General features: G+C 43.9%; 1 protein-coding gene across 1 annotated transcript in view; it reads left to right on the top strand.

The window, feature by feature from the left end:
• LOC122787868 (histone-lysine N-methyltransferase, H3 lysine-79 specific-like) overlaps positions 1-23,913 on the top strand; it is a 2,114,473-nt gene that overhangs the window by 1,113,009 nt on the left and 977,551 nt on the right. The window contains exon 14 of the mRNA XM_044054784.1: positions 17,017-17,251. Within this exon, the coding sequence (XP_043910719.1) occupies positions 17,017-17,251 (235 nt within the window). The remainder of the gene's footprint in view (positions 1-17,016; positions 17,252-23,913) is intronic.

Raw genomic sequence — 23,913 nt, forward strand, 5'->3', positions numbered from 1 at the left:
TTTTTAACTTTTGAAGTATCAAATATTAAAAAAAACAATTTCTGACCTAATTTCATTCCTTTTGTAGGTTCAGTTGTTATTCTCCCATATACTTAACTTTCCAGTTCTCATACTTTCTTTAACCATTTTAACATTACAATTGTGCTTATATTTTCTTAAATTAAAATCACCCACCACTATCGTATCCATATTTACACAAACATATTCAAGAATATTTGTAAACATTGTACATCATTTCTTTCTTTTTATTGTTACATGTGCATTTAAAGCTATAATTCTATACACATATTTTTTCCATCTCAAGTCTATCACTATACTTCCTCCTAGTTTCCACTATGGTTACATCTAATATTTTACTGCTTTCTTGACATGATATACATATGCCCAAGCACGTGTCTTTTCCCATTTTCCAAACCACCGCACCATTCCAAAGTTTTTCAGTTTATGTTCTTAAGTCCTCTGTTAATAATCTGATATCTTCTAACAGTAACATTTGCATCTACTGCAGCACACCATTGTAATACACCTATTCTCCTCGTAAAATTTGTCATACTGTTCACATTTGAAGCTAATATTTTCAGCTTTTAAGACTGTTAGTATAATAAAATGTTTATCCTTTTCCTTTCTTATTTTCTATAAGCATTATATTTTTGAATTTTCTTTACCTTTCTTTAATTCTTTTTCCTGATGAATTTCTTTTATTTCTTACTGTGCACTAGTAAGCTTCTTCCTCACTTGTCTCCTCTGTTTCTTTTTCCTTATTACTTTAACTTCATGTATAAACTTTCAGTCACATCTTTCTGTACATTTACTTGCATAACACATTCTTCTCTTTCTCCTATATAACTTCATTTTTATTTTCTTGCACATTAATTTCACATTCTAGCCATGAATGACTAGTATTGCCAGATTTTTTTCTCTTTAAATCACATTTTTTTGCATTATGCCGTTTTACCACGTTACATACTTTTTATAACATTCATAAATTAAATGATCATTTTATTCACAAAAATAACTATCTTTGGTTGACCCCTGTATTTCACAAAACCCCTATTACCATGAACATTAATAATACTAAGTGCATGCATAACATTATCAGTTTCTATTTTCAGTATTACTCCACATTCCCATCCCCCAGTCCATACTCCTCTTTCGTTATGTATTTTGTATTGTCCATTATTTCTTTACATATAGTTAACAAATGATGTTAAGTTGTCAGTCTCGCCTTCATTCTTGCTGGATGGGTTCGGAGACAATCCTCGGCTCCGACTCGGCACTTGCTAAGCTCGAGAGTCACTTTTACCAGCTCGAGGCAGCCCCATATCCCATGATGCAAGGCGGTAATTACCCAGATCTCGTTTGCCGCTTCACTAATGAGGCCATCCTTTTTACCAGCTCCTGGTAAGTGATATTTTTCTTGCTATTTGTCAGGTTTTAGGTGTCTCAAAACCCTAAATTTTAGTCCTTTAGTCTTTATATCCTTCACTGTACTTTATTCACTTAGCTCCATTCCCTTTTCCCTTAGGTCTTTTAGTTTTAGTTTTTCGGGCCTTAGGCCTTTCCCACCCTCACAGTTCCTGTCAGGATTTCCCTCAGGTGTGTGTGTGTCTTTTGTCACTGTAATATAATAACTAATTTTGTTAGTTATTAATAATTTTAGTTGTTAGTGTCTTGTTTGGACTGATTGGTGTGTGTGAGTGTTTCAGGACCGAGACATGTCCAAAGATACTAGGGTCTCAGGTTTCAAGAAGTGTGACTCGTGCTGTCAGAAGATGTCTCTGGCAGACGGTCACACTTCTTGTATTTATTGCCTGGGACCCCTACACCTGCAGGACTCCTGTGCTATATGTCATTCTTTCAGCCAGAGAGTCCTGCAGGAACGTAGAAATAAGTTGATCCTCAGGGGTCTTAAACCAGAGAGCTCCCCGGCTAAGGTCAGCTCTGGGAAGCCCTCTAAGCCTCCCAAGACCCAGGCTTCGGTGTCCAAGTCTGTGGTCTTGGTTCCGACTCAGCCGGAGTTGACATCGGCTCCGTCCGGAGCCGATCCTTCCTTGTTGGAAGCTTCTGTACCGGCGCCGATACCCTGGCTTCGACACCCTAGCGTCGAAGCATGTCTCGACTCCGGCTGGAGCCGAGATATCTTTGTCTCCTCTCGGAGCCGACAAGTTGTCGGCTCTGCCTGGAGCTGAACGTTCTTCGACTCCGATGGCTCCATCCAAGAAGAGGTCTAGATCTCCTTCTTTGGAATCTATACACTCGGCTCCAGCCTCTCCCTTGCATTCGGAGCGGAGCCATTGAAGCCGATCATCGAGGTCTTCCAGGCTCTCAGACCACGACTTAGAGAGAGTGGTAAGTAGGCTATTAAAATCACAGGCACTAGCCCAGATGCTCCATAGCCCGTCTCATCAGACGTCAGCTATTCTACACCCCCCTGAAATTCCTCCTTCGACTCTCCTACAGAGTTCGGAGCCGGAGATTATTGGTGCCGTGACTGTTGCTGCTTCGGAGCCAATACCACACCTTTCAGCTCCGTCGTCCTCGACTCCTATCTCCTCCTTGAGACCTTCCTTGGAGGGATCCAGGTGTCGGGCTTCCCTGGTCGGTTCCGAGGGGGCGAGTGGCATCGGACCCTTGTCCGACCCCGTTCTCCCTCTCGGGGCTTCGGCCTTGGTGAGCTCGGCCCCGACATCTGCTTCGGAGCCTTCCCTTTCGGTGGGACCAGGGATCCCTGTTTCTTCAGAGCGGGATCTCTCGGCCCTCCCTGGAAGGGGAGCCTTCGAGGTGATGAGGAGTGTGCTAGCCCCAGAGCTTAGCCAGCAGTCTGTTCCTTTAGCTCCTCCCTCTATGGTGCCTGTAGATGCCTCTTCCCGCTCTCTTGCTCCCGGACCCAGAGATCCATCGCCCCAGGTTTCCCCATTGGGAAGGACTTCTTCTTCCGAGGTTTCTCCTGATCCTTCAGGCGAACCCCCGCATAAGAGGACCTGCAAGAGGAAGCATTTAGACTACCCTGCGTCTACAACATCAGATACCGATTTAGATGAGTCGGAGGGGTCCCCAAGATCTCCCTCTGAGGATGTCTCCTTTTCAGACATCCTTGAACTCCTGAAACAGAGGGGGAACTGGCCCTCCATCAATCCCTCCGAGGATGAATCGGTATACCTGAAGGCTTTTGGATCTGACCCTCCACCTCCTGGGTGTCTCCACCTTTCGACCCCCTTATGGAAGTCATAGCTCGAAAGGCGTGGGCATCTCCTGATTCGGTGGAACCAGTCCCCAGGAGACCTTCAAAGTTTATCACGGCCCCCGCTGAAAAGCAGTTTCTTACTAAGGGTGTCCTGGTTGATGCCATGGTGGTGGCAGCCGCCACCAAGAAGGAACTTGCAGATCCTTCCGTGCCAGTCCATCCTCCTAACAAGGAGTCTAGGACCATGGACAGGTATGGCAAGCGGATGTTTTCCTCAGCGACCTTTGCTATGCGTTCGCTGAATTATTTGTGTCACTTCACCAGACTTCAGAGAGACATACTCAAAGAACTAGGTGAAGTAGTACAGGATCCGTCAGCAGCAGGGGCTCAAGAAAAGATCGCCTCTCAGCTGGGAATCCTAAATTCCATAACCAACTCCTCCATGCGGCTCATTTCTTATGCAGCCGATGGGGCGAGTAGAGCTGCAGGCACAGGAGTGGCCCTCAGACGTCAGTCCTGGATGCGGCTCTGTAATTTCGCAGACCCCTTTAAGGTGTCCTTCACAAACTCTCCCTTTGATGGGACAACATTGTTTGGCCCTCAGGTGAAGGACACTTTGACCAGGTGCGAGCAGGACGGCAAGACTCTTTCTGCCGTAGGAGTCCGTTTCTCCACTCCTTCTAGACCTTACCCCAAAGGTCAGAAGGGAGGGAAAATGTGGTTCCGGAAATCACAAGGAGTCACGCCTGACGCACATGGTCAGTTTACCCCCCAGAGGCAGAGGGGGTAATAATAACAGACGCCGCCCTAGGGGCAGAGGGGATACGCAGAACCAGGGCTCCAGAGAGCCTCTCTCTGACAAGCCCTTCCAGCATCCCTGAGGTGTTGCCCAACTGCCCACCCTTGGAGGCAGTCTGGGGAAGATTGTCGCTGTACCCAGAAGCCTGGCTTTCCCTCTCTCAAGACAAATGGGTACAATCGATCATATCTGAGGGTTACAAGATTCCTTTCGAGGAAAGCACCTTCCCTCAAAAAGGTTCCCTTCCAGACGTACCACCCGGTCTAAGGGAAATTGCAAGATTAGAGGTGTCAAAGCTTCTAAGGAAAAGAGCCATCCAGCCAGTACCAAAAGATCATTTAGAGTCCGGAATCTACTCAAGGTTCTTTTTGGTCCCCAAAAAGACGGGAGACTGGAGACCAATATTAGACCTCAGCAGGCTCAACAAGTCTGTCAAAAAGACAAGATTTCGGATGGTCACACTTCAATCGATTTTGCCCTTTCTGGGCAAAGACAACTGGATGTGCTCCATAGACCTTCAGGATGTGTACTACCATATAAAGATTCACAGACGCTCCAGAAGTTTTCTCCGCTTTCGGCTGGGGACCAGTCATTTTCAATTCAGAGCCCTGCCCTTTGACGTCACTATAGCCCCCAGAGTGTTCACCAAATGCATGGCAGTGGTCACGGCTCACCTGAGACGTCAAGGATTCCAGGTGTTTCCGTATCTCGACGACTGGCTCCTCTCAGCCACCACCAGGCATCAACTTCTTCAAGCCAGAGATTACACTCTACGTCTCTGCGGTCACTTAGGAATTTCAGTCAACTTTTAAAGTCTTCCTTGTCGCCCTGCCAATCTATTACCTTTATAGGCGCAAATCTAGACACTACTCGGATGTCAGCAAACCTAACAAGCCAAAGAATCCTAGATATCCAAAACCACGTTCGGATCATCCTATCCAGCAAAAGGCTACCAGCCAGGTTGGTCCTGAAAGTGTTGGGTCTCATGGCAGCTGCCATCACATTAATTCCTCTGGCCCGCTTTTACATGCGTCTCCTACAGTGGATGTTGTTCACCCAATGGTCCTTCCAGCAGCTTCCCATGCGTCACAAGATTCTGGTGACACAAACCTGCAAGAACCATCTATCCTGGTGGATTTCCTCTCCTGTAGTTCATCAGGGCAGACCATTTGTTCCTCCGGCCACGGTCACTTTGGATGCCTCCCTGATCGGGTGGGGGGGGGGGCATTATCAGGGCAGGATGGTTCATGGCACGTGGCAACCGTTCGAATACCACCTGCACATAAATGTCCTAGAGATGAGAGCAGTGCTTTTAACGTTGCAAGCCCTCCACGACTTTCTTCCTTTAGGGACTATTGCAGTTCACACGGACAACATGTCTGTCATGTGGTACATAAACAAGCAGGGTGGAACCAAGTCCTATCCCTTATGTCGAGAAGCTCTCAGACTTTGGCAATGGGCGATCTCCTCTCATCGGTTTCTGGTAGCAAAGCATATCCCCGGGAAAACCAACATAATAGCGGACAGATTGAGCAGAGCTATTCTCATGCCTCACGAGTGGTCTCTCAAGCAATCCATTGTGGAGGAGATTTTTCAGAAGTGGGGCCGCCCATGCTGCGATCTCTTTGCTACACCCCAAAACAGCAAATGCCCAGACTTCTTCTCTCTCTTCCCACTTCCGGGCCATCCCCCCAGAGACGCTCTTACCCAAGATTGGCCTCGGGGACTCCTTTATGCCTTTCCTCCCTTTCCTTTGATACCACAAGTACTCCAGAAAGCTACCATCTTGAGAGCCAAATTGATTTTCATTGCCCCTTACTGGCTTCGACAAATTTAGTTCCCGTTCCTTCATCGCTATCTTTTGGTGCAGCCTTGGCATCTGGACTCAGTTCCAGATCTTCTGACCCACCAGTCGGGTCAACTGCACCGGTCCGTTCCTTCCCTCAACCTCACAGCTTGGTTGCTCCACTTCCTTCCTTAGCCAGGCTTCCTTTGATCTCTAACCCCATTAGAGATATCATAGTAGCTTCTCTTAAGTCATCTACCAGGAGAAGTTACACTAGCAAGTGGAAACGCTTCTCCTTTTGGGCAAAATCTAAGAACATAGACCCCTTTACTGCCCCTATTCAGTCGGTCTTGGATTTCCTAGCGGAAATTTTTCACTCAGGTTCTTCGTCTTCCACAGTCAAAGTTCAGTTGGCTGCAATCTCGAATTTCCATGTCGGGTTTGCAGACCACAACATTATGTCCCACAAACTTTGTAAAGCCTTTCTCAAAGGAGTGTTCCTTCTTAAACCCCCTGTTAGAGATCCTCCACCACAGTGGGACCTAAATTTAGTGCTGACATCCTTGATACTTCCCCCTTTCGAACCGGCTGCTTCATGTTCATTAAAGTTTCTTTCTTGGAAAACTCTTTTTCTAGTCGCTATTACCTCGGCTAGAAGAGTGGCTGAACTTCATGCCCTCTGTGTTCGTCCCCCTTATTTGGTATTCACAAAGACAGAGTATCCTTGAGAACCAATCCATCCTTTTTGCCAAAGGTTGCTTCTAAGACAAATTTAAACCAATCTATTGATCTCCCTGTATTTTTTCCAAATTATTCTAACAGGGCGGAACAAAAATTGCATTACCTAGATGTTCATCGCCAACTCAGATATTACTTGGACAGAACAAAGCAATTTAGGAAGTCCGATCAGCTCTTCCTTTCTTATGCTGAAAATAAAAAAGGTCTCCCTGTTTCTAAAGTGACCTTATCCAGATGGCTATCTTCCACCATTTCTGACATTTATCAGCTTGGGGGCAAACAGCTGAATTCAAAACCTAAAGCTCATTCTACAAGAGGTCTAGCCACTTCTACAGCTTTTCAGGCTAGACTGCCATTAGATACTATTTGTGCAGCGGCCACTTGGGCCACTGCTAATACCTTCGTTTCTCATTAAAAATTGGATTTGGCCTCCAGGGACAGGGCAAGCTTTGGTTCCACTGTTCTCAAGAGTCTGTTCCATTGAGCCACCCAGGATAGAGGTGCTAGGGACGCGGCCCCATCCAGCAAGAATGAAGGCGAGATTGACAACTTAACATTTAGAAGTTATGTACCTACCATAACGTTCCATGTTAGTTGTCTTCTCTCGCCTTCTTTCTTGTGTCCCTCCCTCCTGTCCCCCTAGCCTGGACAGACCTTGATCTCCCTATTTCTCTGGAAGATTCTTCTTCCTTGGACACCAGTTAGTTCTTGACCTTGATTACCTGGTTTCCCTTTACAGCCTTTTTAGGTTAGTTGTTCCTCTTTCCTTGGTGGAAAGTTTTATAGGCAGTTTTTCCTCTAAATACCAAATGAGATCTGGGTAATTACCGCCTTGCATCATGGGATATGGGGCTGCCTCGAGCTGATAAAAGTGACTCTCAAGCTTAGCAAGTGCCGAGTCGGAGCCGAGGATCGGCTCCGAACCCATCCAGCAAGAAAGAAGGCGAGAGAAGACAACTAACATGGAACGTTATGGAAGGTACATAACTTCTAATTCTTTCAATTCCTTTGCTTCAACTTCAGCTCTAAACTGGATAATTGTTCTTTTTTTTTTGTCTGTAAAAAGCTTGCACCACATATTCTGACCATGGATAAATATTTTTCTTTTGTTCGTGTGCACCCCAAAATTTTCCATGGCCTGCCCAGTCTCAAATATCAAGTCACAAAAAGTCTCTCTTAATTATAATAAATGCTCTTACCTATTTTGCTTTGACACCCAGAGGTGCTGTGACAGAGTCCCCAAACCTCATATCTGTCCAAACGTTCTTCTTTTAAACTGCTCACACATACAGTATACTACTTTTTTGTTTATTTTATTTCTTCCTTCTCCAACGGTTTGTGCATAAGTTTTTGTCTCTGGAACTTTTTCTGGCAGTCTCTTCTCGTTTTTCTTTTGTTTTTTTTCCATGATGTTACTCTGAAATTGCTTCTCTACTTTCTGGCTCAGTTTGGTTTACCATTTCTTCCAAATAATCAGCCCCCCCCCCCCCCCCAGATTAGAGGATTGTAATTATGAATTTTTCAGAGGTAACTGTCTCTCCTTCAAATAATCTTTTCTGAAAGTTTTCCTCTGAATCCATCTCTCTCTCAGCTACAGTCTCGTTTTCCTTCACAATTTCCTTTTTCCTTCAATGTCACTGTTTTTTCTGCACCCACATCATCAGAAAATAAACTTCCGTTAGCGATTCCACCATTTTGACTACATTTTCAGCAACTTTCATTCCAGTTTCAGCACAAGCTGAATCCGCCATGTTTTCTCCCTGTGTCTGCAGGCCATCTCCCTGCCTGAAACAGGAACAGGAAGTCCGATGCGTCACACACAAATGCTTCCCCTGCTACCAAGAGTAGGGGAAGTTCCTTGATGTTCTGGGCAGCCTTCTCCTAGTAGTATAATTACCACCTTGAGTCTCGTCTGAAGAGAGGCTACTGACTTAGTAGAGCTGTCCTGAGCAGAAAAGAATAAGTAAAAAAAAGTGGGTTTATCTACTCCTTCCGAGTAGTTATGACTCTACTTTCCCCCACCCCCAACACAGCCCATTTGAGGGGTAAATTCAGCACTTAACGAGACTTTGCTTAATTTAACAGTGATCCAACTAGATGTTGTGCATCATAAAATAAAGATGCAGCTGTTTTTTTTTTATCCAGTTGCAAACTCTCCATACCTGTATCTTTATTACTGTATTACAGAAAACTTTCCCTCTCACTATACTGGAGTCTATTTTTGATAATACAACACAAGAGGAGAATTGCCTTTCTTATCCAAATCTATAACCCTGTTCCAAATTTCTGTTTCATTTCTTCCAGTTTTTATACGATGCAGTATTACGAACAAGTAGTATGTTATAGTTAGCAGCCATCCTCTATCAGTTTTATGGTTTAATATACGTATGTTATAAATTGCTGTGACGGTACTACATAATGATGGCTATTTTGGTTTGTAGAAGCCATTCTTGCAGAAGAGAAAAAAGATTCTATAGCATAGAAGTGTAAGGAAGAGAAATATATTCATTACATGAATTATATGAACTACCAAAGTAAACTTAATATTGGTAACTTTATCGTTAAGCAGATAGGAAGAGGCACGTGCTGCTTTTCTCCCTTTGTAGCATCCCCGTGCCTGTAATTGCTCTGTCCCAGAGCAGTGTCATCACCTCGACTACAACAGTCTTGCATCCATGATTATTTATTATCCTGATATCCTGTAGTGTATACTGTTGCACTCAAGATCCCCATGCCTATTCAAGGCAGGAAAGCACACCTTCACTTGCTCAGTTCTTCCTGTTCAGGAGCTGCGTCCATCATTTGAACCCTTATCTGTGTTACACTAACAGCTCCATCATTGATAAAATGCTGTCTTTCAGAAGTCAGATAGGTAGTAGTTGTGTAACCACTCTATCAATATGAAATGGTATCACTCCATTTCAAACCACCTTACCGAAGAACCCAAAATAAGCTCTGGCAAAAGACATATTTATTCCAAGGCACTAAAATACCTTACCAGTTACTACCTTGTATTCTACATATAACACATCTAAAATACAAATGGCAGTAAATGCCATATGAAAGTTCACAGGTAGGTACTAGGCTATCAGCCCAAGGGCCTACATAAGCCTAGCCAACAAGGTTCCCTGGCTTATGCCACCCAAGAAAATTATTTTCCTGTGCCACTATCGAACAGAGATACAGGAGTGATCCCCGGGGTGTATTTCCTTTTTCCCATCCATTCATCAAGATTTTTCTTGGAGTGCTAATGAAGAACTTTGCTTGACATAGATGGGTAGCCTGTTCCAGAGTATGGGAAGTCTCTGGGACAGGAATCTATCCCTCCAGCATGTCCTGTTTATTGTGGTGACAAGGTTTAGATCCCTAGAGCGTATAGCTCGGAGGGATTGGGATTTCTGTAGTTGTAGCTTGTCCAGCAGCTCTGGGTTTGACATAGCTTTATATGATGGGCAGAGATCAGCTTGGAGTAGGCGATATGCTACAGAGTAAAGCTGGAGTTTTTTGAGGTGGTCAGTGTAGGGCATTTGTTTGAGGCCAGTAATCCTCTAGTGTGAGATACTTCTGTGGCCTTTCCAGCTGCTGCAAATGTCTTGTGAGGTACATTCCAAAAGGGGCGTTGTACTCTATAATGGGTCTAATGAGTGTCGAGTAGAGGGGGAACAATGACCTCTTTTTTTTCCTGGATGAGAACCCTTTTTATGATGAGGTGTGCCACGTAGAAGGACTTCCTGACCACTGTGGCGATGTGACTATCAAAGAGAAACTACTGTCCACCTGGGTCCCAAGGTCTCTTATCACACATTTGGTGTTAAGTAGATTGCTGCCTATGTGGTAGTTCATGGGTACAGAGTTTTTACCAAAGGGGATGACACTGCACTTTTTGGCATTTGCCTTTTACCCCAACTTGAATCTTACCGCCTCACCCTGAAGACAACAAACTGGCTGGCAGTCAAAATGCATTCCATATTTCTATCCGCCCTTAACTTTTACGATACTGAGCATTCTTTTTCCCCATCCCTAAGAAATGAACTCCAAATAACTCCCCACCACCCATATACTAGTCTGTCCCTTTTTGCCTACCATAGTTGAAAGATGTAGACAAAGGACAGCCTACAACTCTGTTTTGTTCTGTATTTGTTCTTTCATTTACAAATAAGCCATAGCTCCTAAAGATGCTTATGTAACAGAGGGACTTCTTTCCATTTCAAATGTGTAAATTTAACTTGCAGTTCATCTTACAGTAGTAGTAGTAGTCTAATATGTTCTGCTCCAGTGAATTAATGACTATGATCCCTCCGCTAATCAGTAACTGTCTCCTGTTTATCTACTTCTTACATAATTTTCTATCACTGTTGCAGTATTCTTTATTTTTGGGATATCCTGCCAAGGATAGTACACCTTCCCGGCATTGTACGTCAGATGTATGTCATAAGGTATGTATGTGGTGTACAGATGCCTAATCCTCAGAACTTATTTGCAACCAGTGTGAACTCAACCTTTGAATTTTGTCTGTAACACAGTTACCAAGCTTTCTAAAGATAATTTTCCCATTGAGGTCCTTCCTTTCTTTGTACCCCTCATAGTTTGTTTTTATGTCATCCAGGAAGGGGAAATGTGAGTGTGGGAGGCAAATTCCCTATAAACACACACACAAGAAGTGTCTTTTTTTGTTTGAGTCCTATGCACAACCATAGTCAGTGTGATATCTTTCAGGCGTTTTGTCCCTAAAACATTCTGTAGTCGTTCGTCTTCCCTTTCTCTTTGTTTGGAAAAACAACATCTGAAATTATTGACCCTGGATACATTGGTAGAATCCCCCTCCCCGAAGTTCAGCCTCCTTTTAAGAAAAAAGCACATACTGGATCTGCTGTTGTCCACCCTCTGGCGGATGTCTCCCTTGGGTTGGATGAAGAGCCTTAAGACTGGCCTGTGCCGATGCCATTTCCCTCTGCCGCAACCCAGTTGAAAGATGACATGGAGCTGCTGATTGTCACATCGGCTGAGACAGTGTACGTGTGTGGTGCAGATAAAGAGGTGGGAACCGCGGCTGTTTATATCTGAAGGGCCTTAGTGGAATTTCCCAAATTTATTTAAGGAAGCAGTGCCTGGTACTCTCATTGAATGCAGATTGGTCAAGACTGATGTTTCTTCAAAAAGAAGCAGAAAACCAAACGTAGCTACTGTAGCTAAGAACCCTCGCAAAGAATGGCAGGACTTTACTCAAGGGCTGTTAAATGCCCTTATGGCACTGAAACCCCCACAGGGATTGTCTGTCCCTGTTGCTGCTGTTCCCCGGTCTTCCATTCCATCTAAGAGACCTTGGGGATTTTGATTCTTCTGATGAGGAGTTGGATTTTGGTGAAAAAATCCTTAGGATATTCCTCACAAATGCATTCTACTTTGATTTTGGGGTCTAATAAAAGAAGAGTCAGGAGGCCAATAATCTCTTTTTGAGGAATTATTCTTTGGGGGCACAGTGATCCATATGACAGAACACTTTAAGTGGGGTTGTTCCCATGTCTCAGAGGTTCAGAAGAGGTATTATGAACTCTTGCATATGGACTCTCCCAGACCTTCCCCAGTCCTTCCTGTTTTAGCTGCCCTTTTGGACACATTTACAGCAGCTTCTCAGGCTTCTGACTCCCAACTTCTGGCTCATAAAAATCCAGATACATTTTCTAAAGTGCCTGAAGATCATTAATACTTATGTCATTTTGCTGTTATTTCCATGTCCACAAGTAAGCCATCCAAACTGCTTTCCTGTTGCAGGCTTCTGCCTTCCAACAAAGACAGCCATGCTATGGAAAAACAACTGTATACTCCTGCTACTTTGGCTTTTAGGGCCATTAATTATCAGACCCATATGACTAGGTACTTCTTGGCTCTTCTCTTCCAGCTGGGGGGTTTGACTGACATACCTGATTTAGACAGTAAGACTTCTGCTCTGTCTCCTGAGTTCTATTTCTCAGGTAGGTTGCCATTCCATTAAATGAAGCTGTGATGCAGCTGATGCCTCCTGTAGGACTGCTGCTTCTGGTTCTGTCATGATGAGATATTCTTGGTTGTGCCTGCATGCTTTACCTGAGGACATTAATGCCAAACTTTTAGATGGTCTCTTGGACGACCAGAATCTTTTTAGCACTGCTGCTGTAGAATTGTTTAATATCATGCTAGATAAGGGCAAGATTATGCAGGACAGCAAACAAATGTTTGTTTCTCCTGTACTTAAGTTGTAGAGGAACTATCCTTTAGGAAACCTAAACAGCCTGTTAGACATTAGAGGGTTTCTAAGCGGATTTTCCTAGATAAACCCACTCAGAGTTCTAGAGAACAAAAACATTCTTTTCCTGATAAATCTGCTGATGTTTGACTCCCCTTCCTCTCAGTCAGATTCCTCTGTCCCTCAGACTAACCTTTTTTTTTCCCTGTTTGTCAACTGATGATCACAAACATCTGGATTCTCTCCTATCCAACTTGGTTATTTTATGGCTTGGAAGTTGTTTCTTCTGTCTTCTCGCTTTTCTCAGCCTCCTCTGTGCCAGCTTCCTCATTTTCCTCTGCTCCTGTGGGATCTGGGGGAACAGGGAAGCATACAACCTGTTCCTTGTTTCAACAGGTAACATTTTTATTCCAGAAAGTTTCTGGTTCTGAGGAAGGAAACATTGTGGAGGCCATTCTAGACTTGTCCTATCTCAGCACCTTTCTAAAGGTTCCTTCCTTTAGGATGTTGTCTCTTCAGACCCTTTTCCCTCATTTGTTTCCCCAGGCTTTGTTGGTTTCCCTGAATTTGAAAGAACCTTACCTCCATATTCCTGTTCACCCTCTCTTCAGGAAATTTTATGTTTCTCTGTTTCGTCCTTTCATTATCAGTTCTCTCTTCTGCCTTCTGCTCTTTCTACAGCTCAAGGGTATTTACCAAATGTCTGGTCCCAGTGGTAGCGTTCTACAGACTACAGGGAATTCACATATTCCCCTATTTGGACCAACAGTCTGTTCCATGCACCCTGTCAGCAGCTGCTGCTTCAAAATCTACCCTTAGCTATGCTTCTCATGCTCAGTGTGGGTTTCACTCCGAATCTCAAAAAGTCCATGTTGACTGACTCTCAGGACCAGGTGTTTTTGGTTTGCAGAATTCATACCATCCCAATGTTGGCTTCTCCTCCTCCTCTTCCCAAGATCCTCTGTTTGACTGCTTATTTCCAGTCTCTTCCTGCAAGGGAATTTCTCGGAGCCCTGGAGTTCGTAGCATCCATCATTCCCATGGTTCTTTTTACCAAACTTCACATGAAGAAATTTCAGTGGGATCTGAAGACTGTTTGGCTCCAGCACTGCCACCTTCTTCGGAGTTTTCAGTTCCTGTTTTACCCCTTCTCAAACTGACCTCTGCTGGTGGATTCAGTAGATCCCCATAAAGCCAGGTCTGCCTTTTCAGGTTCCTTTTTGTACTTGAGAGATGAACTCAGATGTTTCCAGTCGAGTTTGGGGAGTTTCCTCCAACACCCTGAAAGTTTGGAGTCTTTGGTCTCGCCAGCAGATTTCAGACTGCATCAATATCAAAGAAATGAGGGCTCTAATCCTAGCTCTTCATGCTTTTCACTCCCTTTGAGTTCCTGGTCTAAAGGTTTTTGCAGACGGTACCACAGTCATGTAGTACATCAACAAGGAGGGGGACACAAAGTCTTACCTACTTTGCAGGCTGGATTTTCAGGCTTGGGATTTTGCAACCCATCACTTGATTTACATCCCTTCAGAGCACAGTCTAGTGGAAGATTGAGTAGGTCCAGTACATATCCTCAAAAATGGATGCTTCATAGGAAGGAGTTTCTGGACATTGTACAGTTGTGGGTCCTCCTCTCTGATTAGACAACTTCACGGGTTCTGTTTGAGTTTCAAGTCCACTGGCTTGGAAAGTGGATGCCATGCCCTTTTCTTGGAAGTGGATGCTCCTATAAATGTCTCTCCTCCTCTTCCTGTACTTTCCAGGTCTTGCACAAGAGCATGCAAGACACCCAAATTCTTGTTGGTTACTCCTTTTGGCCCATATAGCACTGGTTCTCCCTTCTCTTTCACCTGACCACTGGCAGTCATCACGAGTTACCTAACAGAATGGATCTTCTCGCACACATGACAAGGAGTCACTCATTCACCCTCACTTGTCCACACTTCACACTTTAATCTCACACTTTGAGTGATAGAGTTTTGATTGATTTCAGGTACCAATTTTCTGAGGATGTGCTTCAGTTTTTGCAGGAGGCCAGAAAACTCACTACACTACTCCTGTGTGGTTAAATGAAAGAATCGCCTGTTTGGTGTCTCAAGCATGACCAGGTCCTTTTTTCTGTGGGGTCCATATGATCCTTTCTTATTTGTATGAATTGTTCAATACTAATTTGGCATATTTTCTGTTAAAGCTCATTAGTCAGTCATTTCTGATTGTCTGCCTTTGGCTTCTAGTTTTGAAGTAAGACAGTTCTTAAGACATCCTTCATGTCAGGCCCCTAAGAAAGACTATTGACCTTAGTTTTGTTATTGAACAGTCGACACAGTTCCCTTCTGAGCCAGCCTTTTCTTCAATGCAGTATTGTACTTGGAAGACTCTATTGCTGGTGGCTCTTACTTCTTCCGGGAGAGTTTCTGAAATCCAAGCCCTTGTGGCGGTTCCTTTTCTTTTTCACAAGAACAGTGGGGCTGTTCGTACTAATCCTTCTTATATGTCCAAAATGGTTAATGATTTGTCCTTGAGTCAGTCTTTTCATCTTCCCTCCTTTTTTTCCTTCTCTACGGTCTGCTAGTGAGAAGGTAATACACAACTTGGATTTACCTAGAAAGTTCAGATACTACTTGGATAAAGCAAAATGCATCAGAAAATCTGAGCAACTCTTTGTTCCTTTTAATGCCAGGAAATTTGGTTTGGCAGAATCTAAGTAAACCATCTCCTCCTGGATCTCTAAGGTCATTTCCTTTTGTTATTTTTTTTCATGGCAAGTAGCTTTCCACTTCTGTTCATGCTCATTCTGCCACAGGAGTAAACCCTTCTGGAGGTTTTTCAAGGGTCTGGATACTTAAATCCATCTTGGAAGTTGCTGCTTGGGCTTTGGTCCATACTTTTACCAAGCATTATTAGTTGAATGTCATTTCCAGGACCAGGGCAGGATTTGCCAGGGCTCTCCTTTATGGTGTTGTGGAGGGCTGCTCTTTGCCTTCCTCCCCAAATTTCCAGTAGCTTTTGCACTCTCCCAAGAATAGGGAATACTGTAATGTTGGTAAGGAAGGGCATAGTATACTTGTGTAAGACCATACCATAAGAATAGATGTCCTACTTCTCACTGTTGGAGTACTTGGACCCTCCCTCCTGCCACCTTTTATTTTCTGTTGCCCTACTGCTGGCCATTGGGTTTCCTCTTGCATCTTTATCTTCTGTTTCCCTTCCTAAATGGGTATGTTATTGTTTCTCTGTGGTTGCTGTGGTTTTCCTGGGGCACTTCAGTTGCAAGGATTAAGTGTTTTTATGCCACATATCTGCTGTAGGCCTTGAGCATAAGACATATGTCTAACGTACAACACTGGGAAGGTGTAAAGCCTGTGGTATATTGGTTGACTTTTAGGCTATCCTTGGCAGGATATTTCAAGGATAAAGAATACTGCAACAGTGAGAAGTAAGATCTTACACAACCCTACTTTCTCGGACTGTAGTTCTCCATCACTTTCTGACTCCCAATTTCTCTGCTGTAGAAAATTTTGCTTTATAGGTATTACTGCACCTACATGAATGTGTGGTACTTTAAATGGCTTTAGATTGTTGGACAACAGAAATTTTTTACCTGTGCAAAAGTTGAATAAGCTTTATGTACGTGACATTTTTTGAAATATTGTATTTGAATCTTTTGCTTTTATTTTTCTGCTGTTCTGCACCTGAGTTGTGGCTGAAAAGAGTCCAAGGACTAGCTTACCCACTCAGTCAACAAACTATAAATAAATAAATGAAATCCTTTGAGCAAGGAAGTCTGGCCATAGAGTTTAATATTTATTGCCCTGATTTCAGTGCTGTCAGTTTCAAAATCAGTCTTGCAGTCCCAAGGGAGAGGTTTGTTAGTATATAGGCAGTCAACACTTTTTTAGTCAAGAAGAAGTGGATATAAGCAAGCAAGCCTTAAAGCAAGGAGAATATGGGTATAAAAAGTGCAGTGATACACAAGAGATTGAGATGTATGTAGGCCATTTTTGTTGCTGTTTTTGTTGTGATAGAAATTCAAAGACTTCAATTTTTTGTTGGCATAAGAGTCAATTTCTCCTTTAAACAATGAGCAGGTGACTGGCAAAGTAGAATTCTTGTGACTCATTGCAACAGTCGAAGTTTGCTGATGCTGTATTCTTGGTTACTAGTTGTACTTGGTTGCTATCTTCATTAAAACAGTACAGCTTTTTAGTTCAAATATATATTATTTGTACATTTCCCATTTTAGGTATTTTGTGCATCACACTTTTATCTGCATGTCTTCTCTGTAGGATTCTGGTGCTGAAGAAGAGAAACCTGGAACTGTTGCTGTTAAGAGGCCTTCCCCTCCCAAGCCCCGAAAGAACAGATTAGCTAAAAAAGGGCGGAAAATGGCAGGCAGGAAACGTGGTCGTCCCAAAAAACCAAGTAGTGCAAACACAGAACGAAAAGCCAAGAAAAGTCAAACTGCACTGGAGCAGCTCCAAGCTCAACCTGCATCACAGACGCCATCCTCTTCCTCTCAGGGTAAGTAAGGAGCAGCAACAATGTTATGACAGCACTGATCTTCATTTTTGTATTCTGGAAGTTCTTTAAGTGTGATGAAGCCATTGCTAATAGGATTCTCTAGTGGTAGAAGAGCCCATAGTATTTCATCCATGTGAAGCATGCATTGCAGCATGACAAAACAGAGAGATGAGACTTCTAGGGAAATAATCATAGCAGTAGTGAGTAAGACAGAAGTAGATAAAAGTAAATAAAAGTATGCAAACTGTAGTTCTGACTAATTTTTTTCAGTGATCACTTTCTGCATACAACAGACCCGTAGAAGCCACTCTTGTGGTGTAAAGGGATAGAGCCTTATTTACAACACACATAACGTGTGTTTGATTAGCCACATGGGTACTTGATGCAGGAGCTGGAAAGGATGGCTGTGCCCGTTCTCTGAGAGGCATGAGTGGACCAGGATGCATACCTTCTACGTTTACCTCATAGGGGGGTTGAGGTGGAGTATACATTTTGGTGGGGAGAGGAGGCTTTTGGCCTACCAAGCTACTGTATGTAGCATTTGTGACATCCCCTCTCTAGGCCAGTAATTAAGGAGCCTTAATCCTCATCACTAACACCGGAGAGGGATGTTCACTTGGAAAGTAGATACACACAGTGTTAACAGATGCAGCTGTCTCTATCAAACACAGTTTCCCTTAAGAGCACACAGGGAATGCACTCAGTCTAGGCTCTGTGTTTTTTTCTCTCTCTCTAGGTCCCCAGTAAGACTCCCCACTGGCACAGCTGTAGAGTTGAGCCCTCGGCTGAGTATCCAAGCCAAGTCCTCCACCACTCCCTCTCTGTGAAACCAGTGCTCTGTGTCCCTGTTCCAAGCAGCTGACACACAAACTCTTTGAGATTTGATTTACACACACACACACACACACACACACACACACACACACACACACACACACACACACACACACACACACACACACACACACACTGGTACAGATTTACTAGTTATGTCCCTTCTGAAGGTAGTTACTGGCACCAGATACTCCCAAGCCAGGTACTCTAAGGCTCTTACAGGGGTACCCAATTATACGAAGCAAAATTAATATTAATACAAGTGGTAGTGCTTTGACCACTGCAGTAAGGCTTTCAGGAGTGGCCACAGGGTCACCAGATAAGTGTAAGTGCTCTCAAAGGTTAAATATTCTCTAAAGGACCAATCACAAGGAACAGTTTAAATATATTTAATAATATATAATGAAAGAACATGAAAATACTAAATATCTATTCACAGTGAACACCATAGTTTCAGTCACAGGAAATATTAAAATAATACAAATGAATATATTCATGCAGATACAGAAAACAGTACATAACTAATATCACTATGTTTTCCTGACTGATATAAAGAATTACTATTCCCTGGTTGACTTGTTAGAGCAAGGCAAGATGAAGTAGGTGAGGGATCCTTCTATGTTGTTGTTGCGTCTTTCGGCTTTTCCCGGTTAGGGTTCGCCACAGCAGAACTCCAGTCCGCTAATGATTGGCAGTAGATTTTTACGTGCTGAGTTGCCAGCCCTGACGCACAACCTTCAACGAAGGTACGCCCATTCACACATGTCTCCACACAGAAGACGCTCTAGCTGAGAATCGAACAGTACAACGTCTTAGTGTGAGGCGACAACACTACCGCAGCACCTATGTCAGGTTTCAAAAACAGAGTCCTGTGAGACTTCAGTCTCATCTAATATTAAAACATCATTTTTGTGATGGACTACAGAATTACATCACTTATATCTGGTCATCTGAGTTCTGGTTCCCATACTACCACCATCCCTGGCAACCGACCCAGAATCTTGCACATGTGTGTTCCCATACACACAGACAGAGCTTTGCTGAGATCTCTTGCAGCTTCTGGAAATCATAAAACACTTCCACTCTTCCCACAGGAGCTAGTAAACCATTTTCTGGCGCAGATATTTCATCTCTGGCTTCAGTCAGCACTGTAAGATGCAATCTTTATGGCCTAAATTAAGTAATTTAATTTCTTACTATTTTTCAAAGTTAGCTGGACTGAGATTAACCTCTTATCTTCCAGTATCCTGTTTACAACAATACAGTCTGATATAAATGTATGTTTCTTTTCTGTCCAGCAGGGCACACTGTTGATACATTTTAAAACAAGCAACTTTACAAATACATTTTCAACACAAGCATATGTACAAATCAGTTTGATATAGAAATTATATGTAATTATTTACAAAATTCCAGCTAGCTATGTTGGCCTATGTTACATATCCACTGCCCTACCTCTCCTGACTTAGCTGGCAATACCTCACATCATCACATCTCTCCCCTCTTTGAAGACTTCAAGCAAGTTTTTCAAGTAACCCTTGAGAAACATTGCTTGAAAGGAATGAGCCTATCTGAGAATACATTAACCCATACCCTGTCTTGAGAGCCCATTTGCATTGGCATTGCTGACCCCACTACTGTGCTGCAGTGTCATCTATGCCTGTATGCCTAGGCTATACCATAATAACTTGGCATTTTGCTGGCTGGTTCTATGTAGCCATGTTAAGGGATTGTGGTCTGTAACTACAGTGAATTTCCTTCGATACAGATAGGGTTGAAGTTTCTGCAGTGTCCATACTATGGCTAGACATTCTTTTTCTACTGCTGCATAACATTCCTCCCTAGGTTGGAGTCTACACCTGAGAAATACAGCTGGGTGCTCTTCTCCCTGTGAGGAAACCTGGCTGAGTACACCCCCAACCCATGGTTCAAAGCATCCACTTGCACAACAAATTCTTTGTTGTAAGCTGGACTGGCTAACACAGGGTGGTCCTACCAAAGCCCCTTTAAGCTTTTGAAATGCCTGTTCGCAGGCTGGGGTCCACACTACCTTGTCTGGCCTGTTTTTCCTTGTCAGGTCTGTGAGGGGAGCAGCTGTTGTACTATTATTGGGAATGAACTTTCTATAGTACCCTGCTGTTTCCAAGAATGCCCTCATCTGTTTTTTGGTAACAGGGGCAGGCCACACCCGAATAGCATCCACTTTGGCAGGTTCTGGCCTGGTCTTCCCACTCCCCACTCTGTCTCCCAGGTGGGAGACCTCTGCCATATCCACTTGACATTTACTAAGCATAGTGGTCAACCTTGATTCTTGTAGTCTTCCTAGGACCTCACTGACATGCTGAAAGTGCTCATGCCAGGAATGGCTGTAAATGGCAGTATAATCTATGCTAGGATACTATCGACCAGACTCTGGCAGGTTGCTGGGGCATTTTTCATCCCAAAGGGCATCTTTGTGAACTCTTATAATCCAATAGGAATCACAAAGGATGATCTCTAATTAGCAGTGGGAGTTGAGAAAAAGTGCCCGTAGCCCCTTGGTCAGATCAATAGTGGTCAATTATTTAGTCCCGCCAGGCTGCTCTAAGGCTTCTTCTGTCCTAGGCATGGGGTAAGCATCTGACTATGTGCAACTATTTAGTTTTTTGTAGTCCACACTGAACATGATGCTGCCTTATTTCTTTGGTACCGGCTGTACTGGAGAGGCCTCAGGGACTTCTGGACTCATGGATTACCCCCAGTTCCAACATTTCCTGTATCTCCTTCCTCAGAGTCTGTCTGACTCACTTAGGCACTATGTAAGGGGCCTGCTTGATAGGCCTTTAGGGTCCTGTATCCACATGATGCTACACCAGGTGGGTACACCCAGGTTTCCCAGTGAACATGCCTCCAAACTCCTGTAACACTGCTCGGATTTCTCAAACCTGAGTAAGGGATAGCTGCTGGGACATTGCTACACCTTCCACTGAGGTTTCAGTCCGAGCTGCGGAGATCAGTCACCAGATCCCCCTCAAACTCCTGCCATCCACTCCAGATCCTCAGCACCAGGGCCTCCCTATCATGGTAAGGCTTCATCATGTTAACACAATACAATTTGTTATCCTGCCTCCTGCCTAGTAGCTCTACCATGTAGTTAACATCACTGAACTTCCTTACCACTTAGAAGGGTCCCTTCCAAGCTGCCTGCAGCTTACTGTTTCTGACAGGAATGAGAACCATAACTTGCTGTCCCACAGCATACTGTTGAGCTCAAGCATTCCTGTCATACCAGACCTTTTTCTGATGTTGGGCTCCTGCCAGGTTCTCCTGGGCCAAGCCCATGAGCTCCCTAAGCCTTGTCCTGAGGTTTAAGACATATTCAACAGCAGACTCCTTGTGGGATTCACTCACCCTCCCACTCATCACAAATCAAATCTATAGGCCTCCTCACACCCTGTGCCCATACAGCAACTCAAAGGGCGAAAAACCTGTGGAGTCCTGGGGTACCTATCTGTATGCAAACAGCAGATGAAGCAAATGTTTGTCCTGCTCTCCCTTAAACTGGTCTGCAAATGCCCGTAGCATGGTCTTTAGTGTAGAGTTTGACCTTCCACAAGACCATTAGTCTGGGGGTGGTCTTTTGGTGGTTCACCCCACAGCACTGCCATGGACAAGTCAACAGGTCTGACATGAAATTGTCACCTCTGTCAGTCAGTATTTCTCTCCAGGAAATATACCCTGCTGAGAATCTGTTACAAAGCATGTGCAACCTTCTCTGCCTCTAAGGAGGACAGAGCCATCACCTTAGGGTATCTAGTAACATAATTTATTACAACCAGGATATACTTCTTCCCTGTGGAACTTGGGGTATTTAGAGACCCCACAATATCCACAGCAACCCTCTGAAATGGCTCCTCAATCACAGGCAAAGGCAGCAAAGGAGCTTTGACCTTGTCTCCTGCCTTGCCTCGCCTCGCCTCATTTTTGGCACTACTCACAGGTCCTGCACCACCCTGTTACATCCCTTGCAATCCCAGACCAGTAAATGCTCTGCGTAATGCGTCTCTTGGTATACTGTATGCCCATATGACCTGCAAAAGGAATGTCATGGGGTATGGCTAGAAGTGTCAGACACGCTGTAGGCACTACCAACTGCTGTTATTGCCTCACCCTCTAGCTCTCTCTCATTGGTTCACACTCTATACAGTAACCATTTGTCCTTTTTTAGTTTTTCCAAATCTTTTGGGTTTTTATTGCCATGATGGGAGTGGACCCTATTCCCAAGTCAAAGTACGATTAAAGTTCATGAAATTAGTATTGTTTAGATCTTTGATGTTAGCCATAAGTGCTCTTCGCAGCGTCTGCAGTGTGCCCAGTAATGACTCATCTTGCAATTTGTACGGGGTTACATGCATTGGTAACATATCTAAATGCAATTATAGATTTTTTTTTTATAAGATCCGTTGGCTTTTACTACTATTATAACTGTCTGAGTGTGTTTCTTACACATTGCTCTCATTTCTGCCTACAGATCCTGATATTTTATGACTTTGTGTTTCTCTGTATGCAGGACACTCTAGTCACTGGGTGTGGCGATTTCAATGATGAGTGCTACTTTTGTCTTCTTTTCATGGACCACTATATCCATTTTTCTAGCATCTGTCTTTTGAACTGTTGGTAATGGGTGATTCTAATTGATGTAAACTTCATCGTTTTCTATGATGCTTTGTGGCTTGTTTCCAGTGTTTTTCTGCCACTTCAACCCATAATGATGTTCTTCATCTCACATTGCTGCAGTCCTTACATATGGGTAGTCCGCTGTCCTCGGTCGGCCCGAATACCAAAGTATTAGGCTGACATCGGTCAAGGCTTAAAACTGACATCATCAGAACAGGGTACAAAAGCCATGACCGGCGATCTATCTCCAGTTTTTTGCGTTCGGTGTCGATGCAGGAAGCAGCGAAGCAAAGCGCCGTAAGTTCTGAAATTTGAAATTGGAGTTTCAGTCAGCCAAGTTGGCTAAGTACCCGTTGGGGTGCTATTTTTTTTTTTTTTTTTTTTTTGTACGGATGTAAGAAAAGAAAATGTGAATAATTGTATTTCGGGGAAACAGATACGCCAGGGGATTATAGGGATTATCATTCTTGTTTGGGGCCTGAGCTTGCGGTCGGGTGTGTGTTTTAATGTGGGGTTTAATAAGCTTAATTATTAGCCGCGTTTTGGATTGGAAGCTGGTCTTCAGTAGCTAATTAGAGTAATATAATATTGGATATACTCCGGCCCCAGCTCCCACGCCCGACAAAGCGTAAAAAGCGGTAAAGACAAAACCGCCCGCTCCGGGACGATCCGTTCCGGACGCCCCGGTTCTGGTTCACTTCAGTGGAACTCTGAGTCTCGATGGAGGATGGAGGTGGAGGATGCCTCAGAGGCTTTTTTTTTTTGCAGGAGGCCTCCTCGTTTCTGCAGGTCCAGCCTGAAGGGGGGCTTCTCAGGTTTCTCACTCCTCCTTCCCAGGGTGGTTAGACCTCTCCCTTCTGTTTTCAAGACTTCTTCCAGAGCAGGGCAGGTTTGCTTCTGTTGGTGTCGGTGCTGATTCCAGCAGGGTCTGTGCCTGATGCCTAAATGCTAAAATCCTGATAAGAATTGATTAGTGAGCCAGAGTTGTTGGAAGCCCCTCAGGCAGGCCGGATAAGCTCAGGAGTTTTCGGTTTGCTTAAGACTTATGAGATGTTTCCGAGTCTATTCTGATGCACTTGCAGGAGCTCTTCTGATTCTTATCCGATTCTGGATTTTTCTTTTCAGATTCCCCTTCTTCTTAAGGTCAGACATTTTATTTTCGAAGGAGCTCA

Source organism: Protopterus annectens, chromosome 13.part0, assembly GCF_019279795.1.
Source record: "Protopterus annectens isolate FY-2018-M chromosome 13.part0, PAN1.0, whole genome shotgun sequence".
Taxonomy (NCBI): Eukaryota; Metazoa; Chordata; order Ceratodontiformes; family Protopteridae; genus Protopterus; species Protopterus annectens.